We start from the raw sequence: 15729 nt of genomic DNA on the forward strand, positions 1-15729 counted from the left end.
TTTTGAATTTAAAATAGCAGTGTGTGTGAACGGATACAATCAAAATATTCAAGGTTGTGATTTTCGTTTTTAAAATGATGATAAATTATTATGAAATACATCGGAAACAATCCATCAATTGATACAATTCTTAGCTAAAATACATTCCTAGATAATTTGTCTTAAACGGAGGTGTGCAGTTATATCTATGCGTTATGCGTTTTTTAACCAGCTATCATACCATTTTATACACAGAAAACTGCCTCTGTGTGTGTGTTTTTGAATTTGTCTCCAATGGAATAGGAAACTAATAGGTCGATTTGTTGAAATCTAACACAAAGGTAATGTATGTGTGAAGTTTTTTTTTGGAAATAGATTATGTATCGAAATGTGTTTGATAATTGATAGTCGAAATAATCCGATTCAAAAGGAAACAGGCATATGTGACTTAAGTTAACACCTTATAAAACTGAACATCACACGTCCATTTGGGAAGTGCTATTACCGCACATCCCAAATAAACAGTAGGGTATTTAAAATATTCGCATTCGAAATAAATGGTTCTGTTAATAGCAAAATAGAACCAGGACACTTGACGAGTTCATTTAACACGATATTATATATATATATATATATATATATATATATATATATATATATATATATATATAATACAATATACCGGGTTTTGAATAAGTCCTGTTACATTTTTATTTTTTTTAAATTCATGTATTATTATTGAGTGTAACTAACGTTTGAGTACGTCTAATTAATACTTATATATTGCAGATACAATATTGACTCCTGAGAAAATCCTAAATCATAAGTACAACCCAATGGAAGAAAAAAGAAAAAGAAATGAAATCTCCGTATTGCTGCGCGCGGATATCAAACAAACTGACATTGCAAAGCTACTAAACGTCAGTAGAATGACTGTCTATCGTGTTTCCCAACATCTGAATAACTCGCAGACCCTCAAGGATCGACCTCGATCAGGAAGGCCTCAAGAAATTAGGCGTGGAACCATCAAACAATCCTTTGAAAATGATCCTGAGCTGAAAATGACAAGACTGGCACAAAAGATGAAGATTTCTGTATCCACAGTGTCCAGGGTGGTCAAGAGCATGGGGGGAAAGAGTCGAAGACGTTCCAAGAAACCCCTCTTGAGTCCTGCCATGATTCATAAACGTCTGGAGAGGAGCACCCGCCTGTTGAATGACTTAAAGAGCCACAGGAATCGTATCCTCGTTTTCTCCAAAGCGAAAATATTCGCTGTCGACCCAGTCTTCAACAGGCAGAACGACCGGGTCGTAAGCTTTGGGAATGATGTCTCTAACCACAAGAGAGTGTCAACCACCAAGCATCCAGCATCTGTCATGATGCTTGGGGTCGTAGCATCCAATGGGGACAAGATGCCCCCGGTGTGGTTTGAACAGGGATACAGACTAACCTCCGATGTTTACAAAGACATTTTGGAAACTAAAGTTCTTCCATGGGTTAAAAAGATTACTAAGAAGAAGGTTACGTGTTCCAGCAGGACGGCGCACCCGCACACACCGCCAAAATTGCGCAGAACTGGTTAGAGACTAACATGAGCTTCTGGCCCAAAGACTTTTGGCCTCCACAGTCGCCACATTTGAACCCCCTTGATTTCAGTGTGCGGGCGCATATAAGGACCTGTAAGACCCGCCACAGTAACACAAATAAGCTGAAAGCCTCTGTGAACCGAGCATGGGCGTCCATGAAGAAGGACTACGTCAGGAAGGCCTGTAAGAGTTTCCGACCTCGGTTGGAACGTGTCATTGCCGCCAAAGGTGGCCACATTGAATGGGATGATGCCTTGTATACTAATAAATCATTGTGTAACCAAACTTATTTAATTCTACCCAAAATGACGTACCAGGCTTAATAGGAACATCTACAATGTAACAGGACTTATTCAAAACCCGGTATATAATATAATAATACATAATAATAATAATATATAATAATATAATATATATATATATATATACATAATAACATAATATATATATATATAAATTATATTATATATTATATCAAACTATTTGTTCTTATATAATAATAATAAATATATAATATATACATATATAATGTATAATACAAAACCCGGTATATAATATAATAATACATACTAATAATAATATATAATAATATAATATATATATATATATATACATAATAACATAATATATATATATAAATTATATTATATATTATATCAAACTATTTGTTCTTATATAATAATAATAAATATATATAATATATACATATATAATGTATAATACTACAATACTACATGATAATATATAATAATAAAATAGTAATATAATATATATAATATATATATATTATATATAATGGTTTAAATTAATGTTATAAATAAATGTTTTATATAATAAAGCATAATTGTATAAAATCAACAGTAAGTGCATCTGAAATTGTATTATTGTGCACACTCAATGCCGAGAGGCATCTGACGCTTCCCTCTGTTGCACCGCCGTGGGCCCCAACTAGAACATTCAATCAATCGAATTGATAAAAAATAGGCTAACAACCGATTTTTATAACAATAAAATATGTAAGAGTTGAATAATCGCCATTCAATCCCGGGCAACGTCGGGTTTCCCTGATAGTTTTGTTATAATAGAGATTATTTTTGTATGTAGGATATTCTGATGTATGCACTGATATGTGTATATACATACAATTGATATACTGCTTTATTTTACTATTGTGAATAATCCGCGTACATTTGCAAGGTGGAGAGCATGTAATTAATGTTAACTATTAAAAAAAAAATTGTTGCAAAGATCGATGATATTGTAGATATATTCTTACGAAAATCGCATACACTACTTTAAGATGTTGTTCTCTTCCTATAATAAAACGCATGCTGGAGTAATCTTGGGTCACTGAAACATTTATGCTCAATATATTTATTGTAAGCATTTAAACCGGACCATGTGGGTTTTAACGTGCTGTAACTTAAACTTATAAGATATATAAGCCGTGTTCATGGGGCATACTCAAGATAAAATAACCACACACCTCGCGTTATCCTATAAAACAAACAAACAAAAAAACGTTAATTAACATGAGCAAATCTACAACTTACTTGCAGAAAACTGTAACCGGCGTGGCCCGGTGAAATCCAGCTTCCTTCTCGCAAAAAAGTAGCACAGATGTATGGAGCGATACCAAGTAGGTATTGTTTGAATTTAAAAACAGCAATGAAGGGAATGTATTAATCAGTATGATTAATAAATGTACGAAAAAGTGTCTATCAGACTTATAATGACAAGTAAAAACAGAAATTATATAGGTTGGGGAGTCTCACTGTATATGGAGAGGTTAAAGTGAGCGAAATCCGTGATACCAGTCCTTGCTGTTTCCGTTTGTTGTTCAACCTATTCTCTTCCTTTCAAATTTTCCATTAATAGTATTAAAGTAAACTCCATTTTTATTAGTTTTTTTCTAACGTGTAAAACAAAACAGTTAGGTCCTACTTGACTTCACTTTTTCGAGTATTGTCATTTTAAGAACGACGTTTGGAATAGACATCCCCATTCCTCCATGTTCAAACGACTTTAAGAATAAGCACCACCAACCTCCCTTTCAAAAGAATGGCATTCGAAATAGATACCCCCAACATCTACATGTAAAGAACGGCTTTCGGAGTAGACACCTCCCTTTGTATTGAGTGCGGAACGTGGATAAATAATAGCACCAAATTTTAACCATGATAACTCTTGTCAGCAAAGTCTCCGAAAAATGTTAAAAACAAAATGGGGTTGGCAATGTCTTTAATAGAGAATTAGTTTTGTTCATTGAGCCTGGTACAAACCTTGTAGCCAGTAAATTGCAGTGCATAATACAGGTTTTTATATTTCTATAAGTACTTATCTCTGCAAAATTTGAATGCCCTTTTCTTAATCAGCATTATTGAACACCTATAAAAGTAGTAACTCTAACGGAAATTGTAGAGGTAAACCTAATGTAAACCTTTTTCTACAGACAGACAAACGCACACATACACAAACAAACTAAACGGGTGCGAAAAACTCACAGATCAGACCGGAAAAGAAATTAAAATAAAATAGGTCCCCGATTTTAATTCCTTGTGTAATTAAATTTACGTTTTAACTGTAGCGTAGGTATTCTGGGTATAAGACTAAATTGAGACTACAACAAACCCCTCACTTGCAAACACGCGTGCAGGTCTCTCATTGGAGGTACGGGAGCACGAAATAGAAAATATATAAACACGTAATCTTGGAGAATTTAGAACAAATTCTCGAGATATTCCGTCGGGCGCAACCAGCAAACATCGGATTAAGCCGAGCGCAGTAACAGACGCAGACTAATTTACAAAGACACAAAGAAACACACCAGAGAAAATAGAAACACATTAAATAAAAACGAAAGATTCTGCCGTATAGTGACTGAATATGAATCTTTTTGTTTATTTTTTTTCATTAATTATTCTCTTCCAAACTATTTATCAACAATTTTTTTCAAGGAAGGAGGTTTCTTTTTTAACCGTAAATTCTTAGAGGCCCACCTGTTATTTTTCGAAAAATTTCCATCGTGCTAGAAAACTATTTACGCCTAAAAGTATCCTGTACCTCTATAATGCCCCCATTCGTCCATGTATAGAGTAATGTTGTCACATTGTATCTGGTCCATCTTCTACGTGTCTCTAACTTCTTGACAGAGTTCAAAAGAGAGTCGCCAACCTGATAGGTCCTAAACTGTCATCTAGGCTTCAACCTCTGTCCCATTGATAAACTGTTGCAACCCTCGGGATGTTCTACAAGTACTTAATTGAATACTCTGACAAACGACCAGTACTTGTCCCCCTCGACGTGAACACCCGACCTAAACCCGACGAGCATCTAAAGTCCACCCCTTCACCATAGAGATTCCTAGGTGTCAGAAAGCCTTCTTCTCAATAATTTCTTCCCCAGAAGTGCTAATCTTTGGAACTCGCTTATTAGATTCTGCTTTCTTAACTGTACTGATATGCAGAAGTTCAAGTGTAATGTGAACAAACATCTTGCCACTCATCTCCCTTCATAATACCCGTGAAACTTACGTCCCCGATAGTAGCCCCTACTTTTTATGGTACTGTGCCTTGTTTGAGGTGAAAATTGAAAAAAACATTTTTTTTTGCCTAACTGAAGTTTTATATTTTTGTGTGTGTTTATTTTAGAAAAGAAAAAAAATGTTTATAAAAATCGTAAATTGTTGAGTGAGCGAGCGAGCAAGAGAGAGAGGGGGATATTTGTCGTCGAAGTGAGAGAAGAAAGGAGAAAGAAAGAGAAAGAAAGAGGAAGAAAGGTATAGTTAGAAAGAATATGTACAGAAAAAATGCAGTAGATCGCGCAGGTTTAAATAACTATATACAATAAATTATCTATCAAAACGAACTATATTTGTAAAAAAGTATAACTAATTACTTAAATAGAAAAATCTAGCGCGCGTGCATTTTATTTATAGGACAAAAGTAGCTATCATTGCGACGCCATGTTTTAATTGTATATTGGTGTTCGGTTTGTGGTGGAGTGAGATGCGATCAGTGTGTTAGTATATCTACGCAACTGGAAAAAGGTCACCCATAAATTAGCACGAGCTATTGCCCAAATTTTAACTCCACTAATGGGCACCATCAGCGCTTCACATATCAAAATCTCTGGTGACCTCCTAAATAGAATTAAAAATATGGGCATACAAAATAAAACCATGCATAGTTTAAACATAATTTCCCTCTACACCAATATTCCAATCAAAAAATGCCTTAATCTACACCACAAGCACTTAATCAAAATTAAAGCCGACCTACCTTTTTCCTCAGATACACTAATACAAATCATAAAACTCATCACTGATAGAACCTACTTTCAGTTTAATAATTCTTACTACAGACAGAAATTTGGACTCCCTATGGGTAACCCCCTTAGTGGTGTACTAGCCTGCCTATTATTAGAATTCTTAGAAACCAACTCTTTTAAACACAGACTTCCTAAACACTCCACTTATTTTAGATATATAGATGATATTCTTATTTTTCTCCCTAAAAACACACAAATATAACAAATTAGAAATAAATTAAATTCAGTGGAACATCTATAAAATTTACACATCAATCCGCACAAGACTACTCCCTAGCTTTTCTAGACATACTCCTCATCAGTTCAGAAACCGATCTGAGTTTCAAAGTACATAGAATGATCACACACAAAAACGACTATATTCATTACTACTCGCACTACAATGATAAAATAAAGACGGGCATGATTATCGGTTTTTTCTTGCGTGCCTTTAGAATATGCAGTCCCCAATATCTTAATGATGAATTTCAATATATTACGAATGTGTTAAGAAAACTACAGTGTCTATCCTATTTCATTTCTTACGCAAAGAAAAAAGCTACGAAAATACACTATAACATAAACAGACAGAAAAATAAAACCAATACCTCACTATTAAACAGACATCTTTTCATTCCCACCCACACCAAAAATACAAACATCTACGACACTCTTAATAGACTTGGTTTTCACTTGATACAAACAACTTCCTCATCCATAAAACAGACATTAAAAACTACCAAGCACTCTCCCAAAACCGTCACATCCGATGCCGGTATATATTCCATCCCATATAACAACTGTCAACAAGCGTACATAGGTGAACATAGCGAAAATTGAAATTAAGACTTAACGAGCACAAAAGAGTTATAAGGAATGGTAACGCCCTAAATGCACTCTTTTGCCATTGTGCAAGACACGATCACTCATTTAATTTAGATCAAGCGAAAATTATTAAATACGTGATAGATAGAGCTAAAAGAAGACTTTTAGAATCAGCACTAATATTGAATACTAATACTATTACGCAAAGAAAAAGCTTCTACCATTTAACCCCTTGCATAGGGAAAATAATAATCAAAGAACAAAATATCAAAACAGATCCTGGCTAACCGTTTTTCCTTAAATATTTCAACAAAATGAATCAGTTTACAGAAGAAAAAAATGTACATACTTATTTTAACGCATTTTTAAAAGTGTATATACAGAAACCGAACAACCCAATCTTCCCATACGCACACATATGTTTGTCCTTCCCGACATGGGTAGGATTCAAAAACTGTCTTTTTCGCACGACCTATGACTTTTTTCTTTTCTTACATTTTTATTTCAATTATCCTGAAGATGTCCTCTGAAATAAGGACAACACGTTGATTTTTTAATAATTTCATTCGGTTTTTCTATCTTTCTCAAAACATAACGTCAACCACCGCTGGTATTTTTTCATTCCTTATATATATATATATATATATATATATATATATATATATATATATATATATATATATATATATATATATTAGCCCTCGCACGAAAGAGCAAGGCACAAAATGTTTTAAATAATAATAATAATAATAGAATAACAATAACGAATACTTTCGTTGGCGAGAACTACTATAGACCGTAACAAGTTATACAGTCAGTTGGAAATTTCCATCTCTATTTTTCTAGAATACTTGTTAATTAAACCTATATCTAATATGTTCCTCATTAAATTTTCAATATTTTCTGTTCCGAAAGATGTTTGAAAAAAATTAATCTAAAAAAAGTTATTTCAAAGATTTTGTTAAAATAATTCAGATTTTCTCATTATTCAGACCTGTATAACAAAGACGGAGTTGCAAAAAACGAGTTGTGGTGTGTGAAGAAATACTTACTGAAACAAAGAGAATATTCAGACCTGTAATAATACAGAGAGGGGGTTGCAAAATGAGTTTAGTGTTGGGAGAAAGACAAACTGAAATAAAGAGAAAAATAGTTTTAAAATATAATCTTAAAAAGATAAGATACAAGTTCGAAAAGTATTTCATCCAAGGCATCAAAATTGTTAAATAAAATGTTTTTAATATAGGCTTTAAAAATAAAGGTACAAGATTCAATTTGAAATTTATTTATCTTCAAAGTGCACTTTTATAAATTTTACAAAGTAAGCTATAAAAATGCAATTTAAATTGAATCAAAAAATGTCCTCGGATTTATTTTATGTAATGCACATTTTGTTTCAATTTTAAAACATTATCTTTTATCTAGCAATTAATGATATAGATATAACACGTTCAATTTAAATTAAATGTTTATACATTACTTTGTAAAATTTATAAAAGTGCCATTTGAAGATAAATAAATTTCAAATCGAATCGTATACCTTTATTTTTAAAGCCTATAGTAAATACATGTTGTTTAACAATTTTCATGCCTTGGATGAAATGCTTTTCTAACTTGTATATATGTAATTGCTGTCTCATTGAGATAGTTTTCACAGTATTTGATTTACGGGCGAAGGATGAGAAAAAATATCTGATTGTAACGTAACGATTTAAGTTTCCGAAGGCAGTCAACCAATTCCGAGACTTTCTCTTCGAAACGTAAACGTGCTAAACTTTAGTTTTAGTTTTCTATATCTGCCTTTTCTATCCACTAACATCAATTCAAATGTGAATGATTTTATTTGATGTCCTATGAAAAATAATACTCAATTGCTTCATTAAGAAATCCGAAACACTGCAAGCGATCCTGAGATTTTACAGTTAAGACACTCGTTAGTGGTTTTCAAGCTCAGGAACATGTTTACTAATTACGGCGACTAAACATTAGAAATTATTCTGGGGTTACAATGGTAAGTTAAATCGTTAGGTTTCGTTGGCTACACGAAGGAAACGAGGACATTTGCACACACTATAACATTCAGGAAAGATAAACTGGCTAAGTATATCCAATAATGATGGAAGCGGGTACTTACGCTTCCCTTCTGTGTGATTGAATAAGATATAAACCAGCAGTGCGTGTAATATTTACGATCAGCCTCAGTCTGTGTCGGTTTGAGCAGCAATTATATCAATGCCAATTTGTGCTTTTATGGTTATCTCCGTGTTTAACGTATTTTCTGCCAGAGAGAAGCCATTCTTAATTTGGCTACACTTTCTTGGAATAGACCAGCCGTAAGTAATTATGACAAGTTTTGAAAGGAAGTGCAAGCTAGGATGGATAGAATATTGCTTGACAACAGCAAATAAAATAGACAGAAGCAAGTGCGATCATGAATGTGTCTGACTGTTGTTTCGTTATATCATGCATGTGCATATTGGCGGGTTACTGAAATACGCATACTCCTACATACATAAGTGACTGCTTGTGGATTTAATATTACCTTGGTATTTTCGCCTTTGTAGGGAATGTCTACCTATTTGGCTGTGGCCAGAATCAACGTGCCGTAATTGCTGTGATATTCCAGAATTCATTTTCTTTTTAAACTGAAAAAAAAAGATATATATATATATATATATATATATATATATATATATATATATATATATATATACCATATTTCAAAATACAGTAAGAATAAACAAGTAACACTTGAGATCCGTGAAAATAAATATGTTGTTGGTCTAACTTGTATCTAACTGTCAGATAGGTCTAATTCCATTCATGACGAAGAAAATAAACGCTAGGATTACTTGTGAAATATTAATGGATATATTTTGCGTTATATGGAATTATATTTGTCTAGTTTTTTTTTTCTAGAAAATACAAAGGACTATTGCATTACAACTATACGATAATCTCAAAATAAGCAGCGTGCTAACATTGCTAGCGAAATGAGGTTGCATATTTGTTGTGGGGACGCCCACTAATTAACATAGGCGGGTGAGTGAGATATATGAAGGTATCAATCACCAATACCGGAGGAGTTCTGCAACGACCGCCAAATAGGCAAGACATCTATGTCGCCTGCAGTAAGACATGCAACACGCCACCTGCCGGAATATCTCCAACTGAAGTATATCTGAAGACATGAAAATATGTATATAACTTTTCTTCCTATTGTATACCTTTACCTTCCGTGTTATTGTTAATTATTTGTGCAGACAACACAATATTATAATAACAAAAAAGAAAACAAGCTGATAAAGGATAAATGCCGAATGGTAACAGATTATAGTTCAATTTCGTGAAAAGATGTCGCAGGTTTGCTTCCATGAACCGTATACATACTGATAGTAAAGCAAAGGGCAGAGAGTCTATGAATCAACCAACCTTAGAATTTAACCCTTACTAAAACATTCATTACAATTTTTATTTATTTGAGTTTAGTCTTATCTTGAATTGAATTTTGATCTAAAAAGAGATTTTCTAGCTATACGCACTTTGTAAATATATTTTCACCCGATGTGTATTCATGCGATTAGGCGAAGTCCACGATTACTTTGTTTGTAAACAAACTGATGGTTTGATCACTACGCGGCAGGCTTGTTATTAATTTCATAGACACTTGAGGAGAAATATTTACAGGTTCTGATTTGTTGTCAAATGGTTAGAGCTGCAGACTGTCAACACAACGGTTATAGGTTCGATTGGGGAAATACGTATGTCTAGCCGCACCGATAAGTTGTGATACAACGAAACAGTACTGTACACAGATGACTTTATATATATATATATATATATATATATATATTTAGAGAGAGAGAGAGAGAGAGAGAATGTATATGTATATGTATATATAATCATCCAAATATATGCAGATAATATTGATTAAATAGATGAAAAAGTTTATTTATATTATTCCTTAATTGGAATTCATTTTTTAGATGAGAATCATATATATTAATTTATTTTTATTTCGGACTATTATTCTCACCTTTATTAGTTGTTGTTTTTATCTTTATTGGGTTTTTTTCACGACGTTTCAGCCAACTATTCCTCTTGCTTTCGTCAGGTGTTTACCGCGACGGATAGGAACTTCGAATCTCCTAACTGCATTCTCAGCAATCACTGCCATCCGTAGTTGTTGTCGCCTCACCACGTTTTGGCCAAGTAAACTTCTGGTACACTTTGGGTAGGATTGAAACCGCTATCTTCAGTCAATGTCCATCTAGGACCGTAGAGATTCAATGTCTCTATCAATTGCGCCCCGAGCACCGACGAGCTGTCAAGGTTGGATTCTTTGGTCTTATGAATCCACGTTTATTCATTATCTGATCTCCCATAGTCGGGTCCGTACCGATTGGTATATCTAGTATTCCTTAATTGGAATTCATTTTTTAGATGAGCATTATATATTAATTTATTTTTATTTCGGACTATTATTCTCATCTTTGTTAGTTGTTGTTTTCATCTTTATTGGTTGTTGTTTTTACGACGTTTCGGCCAATTATTCCTCTGGCCTTCGTCAGGTGGTAATCTTACCCAAAGCGTGCCAGAGGTTTAATGGCCAAAACGTGGTGAGATAACAACAACTACGGATGGCAGTGATTGCTTAGAATGCAGTTAGAAGATTCGATGTTCCTATCCGTCGCGGTTGCCACCTGACGAAGGCCAGAGGAATAGTTGGGCGAAACATCTTGAAAAACACCAACCAATAAAGATGAAAATAACAACTAATAAAGATGAGAATAATAGTCCGAAATAAAAATAAATTAAAGTTAAGAACTTAATGTGTAAATGAAAATACTCCCAATCTTACACTAGTAGAAGTAATAGAAAGAGAAATCATGAGACAGCTTTATGGCTCATGGCATCTCGAAATAAATTCTTTCTCATCAGATGTGTAACAAAAAAACGGTATTATGTAAATGTAAATGTAAATATAAAAACACACCACAAGATAATAAACACTTACGATAAAAAAAAAAAACTAATTTTTATTGGTATTAAGTTTGGGAAAATATAAAAGATGAGGCATGTAAGATAGAATAGACCAATACATATAAATATAGACAAAAAAACTATAGGATGATATATTAAACAAATGAAATAATAAGGTAATATGTATAAATATCTGAAAAATATTGTAATGAAACTTTTAATAAATCGCATTTTTAAATTGAAAAATGTAAAACATGTTTCAAAAAAAAAAAAAAAATAAAACCATGTCCTGATAAACATTAACTTATGAAATTTAAATAAACCAATGTATATAGTTATATTAATATAAGAATGTATATATATATATATATTATGTGTATATATATATATATATATTATGTGTATGTATTATGTATATATATATATATATATATATATATATATATTATATGGAAAATGCGCGCATGAAAAGTAATATTCTTAAGATTTTATTAAACCTGGAAAAGTAAAGAACAAGATATTCTGGTAAAGTAAAAAATAAGAATTTTTTAGACTTAAAATATTGCAGCTAAAAATAAAATTTGAATATTGATATGCATATGTTGTTGTTTATTGTTGAGTTAGAAAGGTTGTCAGTCGCTGGATTAAACTTATTTTCCTCCTATTATTTGCATATATTTATGTAGTGAAAATTGTTTGAATAAAATTAATTCATTAGTTAGTTAGTTAGTAGATGGAATGAATAATTTTATAATTTTCATAAAAATGAATTAAATGATCCTAATTATGATATAATAAAATTAGAACATTTACAATTTAATTTCGAAGCACTGTAGTTGTTATGAAATGACTACATTTTGCATCAAATGTGATAACGAAAAATTTGAGTTCATTCAAAGAATATGTATATCATAGAATTCACTAATATTTTTAATCGATAAATTCACCATTTATTGCTATAACATCATAAGGAGAGTTGAAAAAAATTTTAAAAAGTTCGTTTTTTTAATTATAAAAAAAAAAACTGATACACGGGATTGGACCTAAAATCTTTCCACCAACCCCCGGTAGTCTAACCGTTACGCTAACATATCATATAGGCAAAATCGCAGTAAAAAATATTTATATACAAAAAAAAGTTATGCAAAATAATTAAAAAAAAAACGTTAGTCACTTATGTATGTACTTACTCTCCTGTTTGTGAACCCACATATTTTGGTGTAACTTTTTTTCTACTGAACCAATTTTCGAATTTTTTTTTCAAAATGTAGCCAATGACGTGTTCTATCCAACTCTATAACCTGTATGAAATTTGGTTGCGAACGGAATTAGTGGTGGGGGTTTGAATGTGTCTCGATTCATTCAATTTCGGACTTAAGCATATATTCAACCACTACCGTGGTTGAATGATTATGTATATATATATCTATCTATCTATATATATATATATATATATATATATATATATATATATATATATATATATATATATATATATATTATATATATATTATGTATATATATATATATATTATGTTTATATGCATATAAATAATATGTATATATGTAAATAATATGTATATATATATATATATTTATATATATACAATTATTGTTAATCTGTAAGCTTAATTTTCTAATCATGAAATAATGACGATTTATTGACATTAAACTTCTAATAAAATACAAATCTACAAATGTTCTCTGAATATATTTTCAATTTGCAAAAGCATATCTACATGTCACTTAATCTTTTAAGGTAACCGGCAAAATGCAGAGAACTAAAAAGAAAAAAAAACATGCCCACCTAAATATGTAAAAGCTTTAAACATCCAATCGGGCTCCTTAATGGCATCGGAATGTAGTGTATAATCAATAAAGCTTGTAAAAATACATCCCCCCTTCACACACATATATATGTGTGTGTGGGGTGCATAATCACTGTTTGTTCCTCCCTTATAAGGCTTTTTCGCACCATTACAGAATGCATTTGTAAAGTGATATACCGTATTTTCTATATCTGTATTGTTTCATTTATTGTGTTTTATTTACATTGTTTGAAGTAGTCGACCAAGAAGGAAAGCCCTGAAGCCAATCACCTGCTCTGATGTCTCTCTTTATTCAAAGCCAATTTGAAGTTGTGATAACAGATAAAAAAGCTGGTCTCACAATGTGAGTGAACAACAATGCCAGGAAACTCAAGAATAAGGGAAGTCATTTTATTAAGCAAATTGAAACCACAACAGCCGGCGGCAGAGGAAATCCTTACACACCGTTATTCACCGTTTATTTCAATATAACACATTGTATCAAGTGCCTTTAAGGTAATGCCAGCCAGCATGGCAGAAATGGTATTTGCTGGGTTTAAATTGGAAATACAAACACACTAAGTATATAAAAAATTTATAAAGCAATTATATCGCAATATAACTAGTTTTACAAAGCCTTCAGGATATACCCAAAATTAAAGAGACGATTTTATGTCTACGCCGGTTGATTTTAAACACGATTAATGCAAACAAACAAATAGATAATAAACTGGAGCTGTTTGTATTTGTTACAGATCTGATTTATAATATCGCGAAAATATTTATTTTTATGATATCCTTGAAACTTAACTAACTCTCTCTTTATATATATATATATATATATATATATATATATATATATATATATATATATATATATATACCAACGGTTTTAATATCACCATTGAGACAAACCTCACTAATAGGGATTTTATAGATATAACATTGGACGTGTCCACGAACTCTACCAGACCCTACCACAATCCTATTGAACAGCTTAAGTACATCAATACTCAATCGTGCCACCCATCCCGTGTTTTCCGGAACCTTGTCCCCATCATCAGCAGAAGAATCTCCGACCTTTCATCCAGCCGAGAGATTTTTTCACGCAAGCTGCACCATATTACAAGAGGACCCTCCGAGAAAGTGGATACCAGGAAGATATCTTATATATACCTCATCCACCCACCAGACACCGCAGACTCAACAGATCCAGGAATATAATTCGGTTCACCCCTCTGTTCTCCCTCAATGTAAAGTACAATATAGGTAGACAATTTCTCCTAATAGATAAACAAGATCCACCCATTAACAAACTCCATACGAACTTTAACAGAAACACAATCAAAACTAGCTATTCCTGCTGTCCTTCAGTCGACTCTATCCTGACATCTAAACCCCCAATCCTAATTAACCCTCCTAAACCTCACAGCTCATGAAGGGGAGGAGATACCTGACCCCTGTGGGGAGGTTGCACAATAAAATCTATTGTTTACCAGGCAAAAGTGATTCCTGAAATAACCCAGGTAAAGAATAAATTCACATTGGAATGACTCAGGGTACCTTCACGCAGAAGCTGCATACACCCCCCCTTCAAATACGCTGATAAGAACTTTGACACATCTTTAACCACCAATATTTGGTCGTTTAAAGAACCTAACATCTCATATAAAATAAAACAGTCGATCATTGATGTTAAAAAATCTTACGACCCAAACTCCAAGACCTGCCCACTTTGCACCACCGAAAAATATATGGTTTCCTCAGGCTATCAATATCCCATCCATAGCCTGTATGAACATTAAAAATAAGATCTTCAGCCCAATGACAGCATAACTTAACTTACACGCTAATTAACACAAAGACGACTAATTAACACAAAGACGCCTAAATACCGAATTTACCTCTCGTTCTAAACTCCAAACCCACCCTCTTCTGAATCATATCTCAGCCTTCCTCGCTACCTAACCTCCTTACTTTAACCCTATTAGCCCCCGCCCCCGCCGATAATAAGGATAATCCTTTATGAAGCTGTTACTACCCCCCAACCCTTGAAACCTTTCCATTTCTCTTACAAGATTGCGCAATTAAACCCCTTTCTTAACCATAATTTCACTACCATTTTACCTGGAAATCGATCCATTCCTCCCCCCTAGTTTATTTATACGTACATTTGTTGTTAATAATCTTGTTATAACTATTCTTATTATATTAATAATAATAATAATAATACTAATAAT

The 15729-nt window shown here is 32.6% G+C and overlaps 1 protein-coding gene across 1 annotated transcript; it reads left to right on the forward strand.

The window, feature by feature from the left end:
• The first annotated feature begins 815 nt into the window (after positions 1–815).
• Positions 816–1562, forward strand: LOC145263262 (uncharacterized). The gene has a single exon (XM_080120346.1). It carries the CDS (start codon positions 816–818, stop codon positions 1560–1562), a length of 747 nt encoding a protein of 248 aa, XP_079976472.1.
• Positions 1563–15729: the final 14167 nt, after the last annotated feature.

Source organism: Euprymna scolopes, chromosome 38 (assembly GCF_053919585.1).
Source record: "Euprymna scolopes isolate OS-2025 chromosome 38, ASM5391958v1, whole genome shotgun sequence".
Taxonomy (NCBI): Eukaryota; Metazoa; Mollusca; class Cephalopoda; order Sepiida; family Sepiolidae; genus Euprymna; species Euprymna scolopes.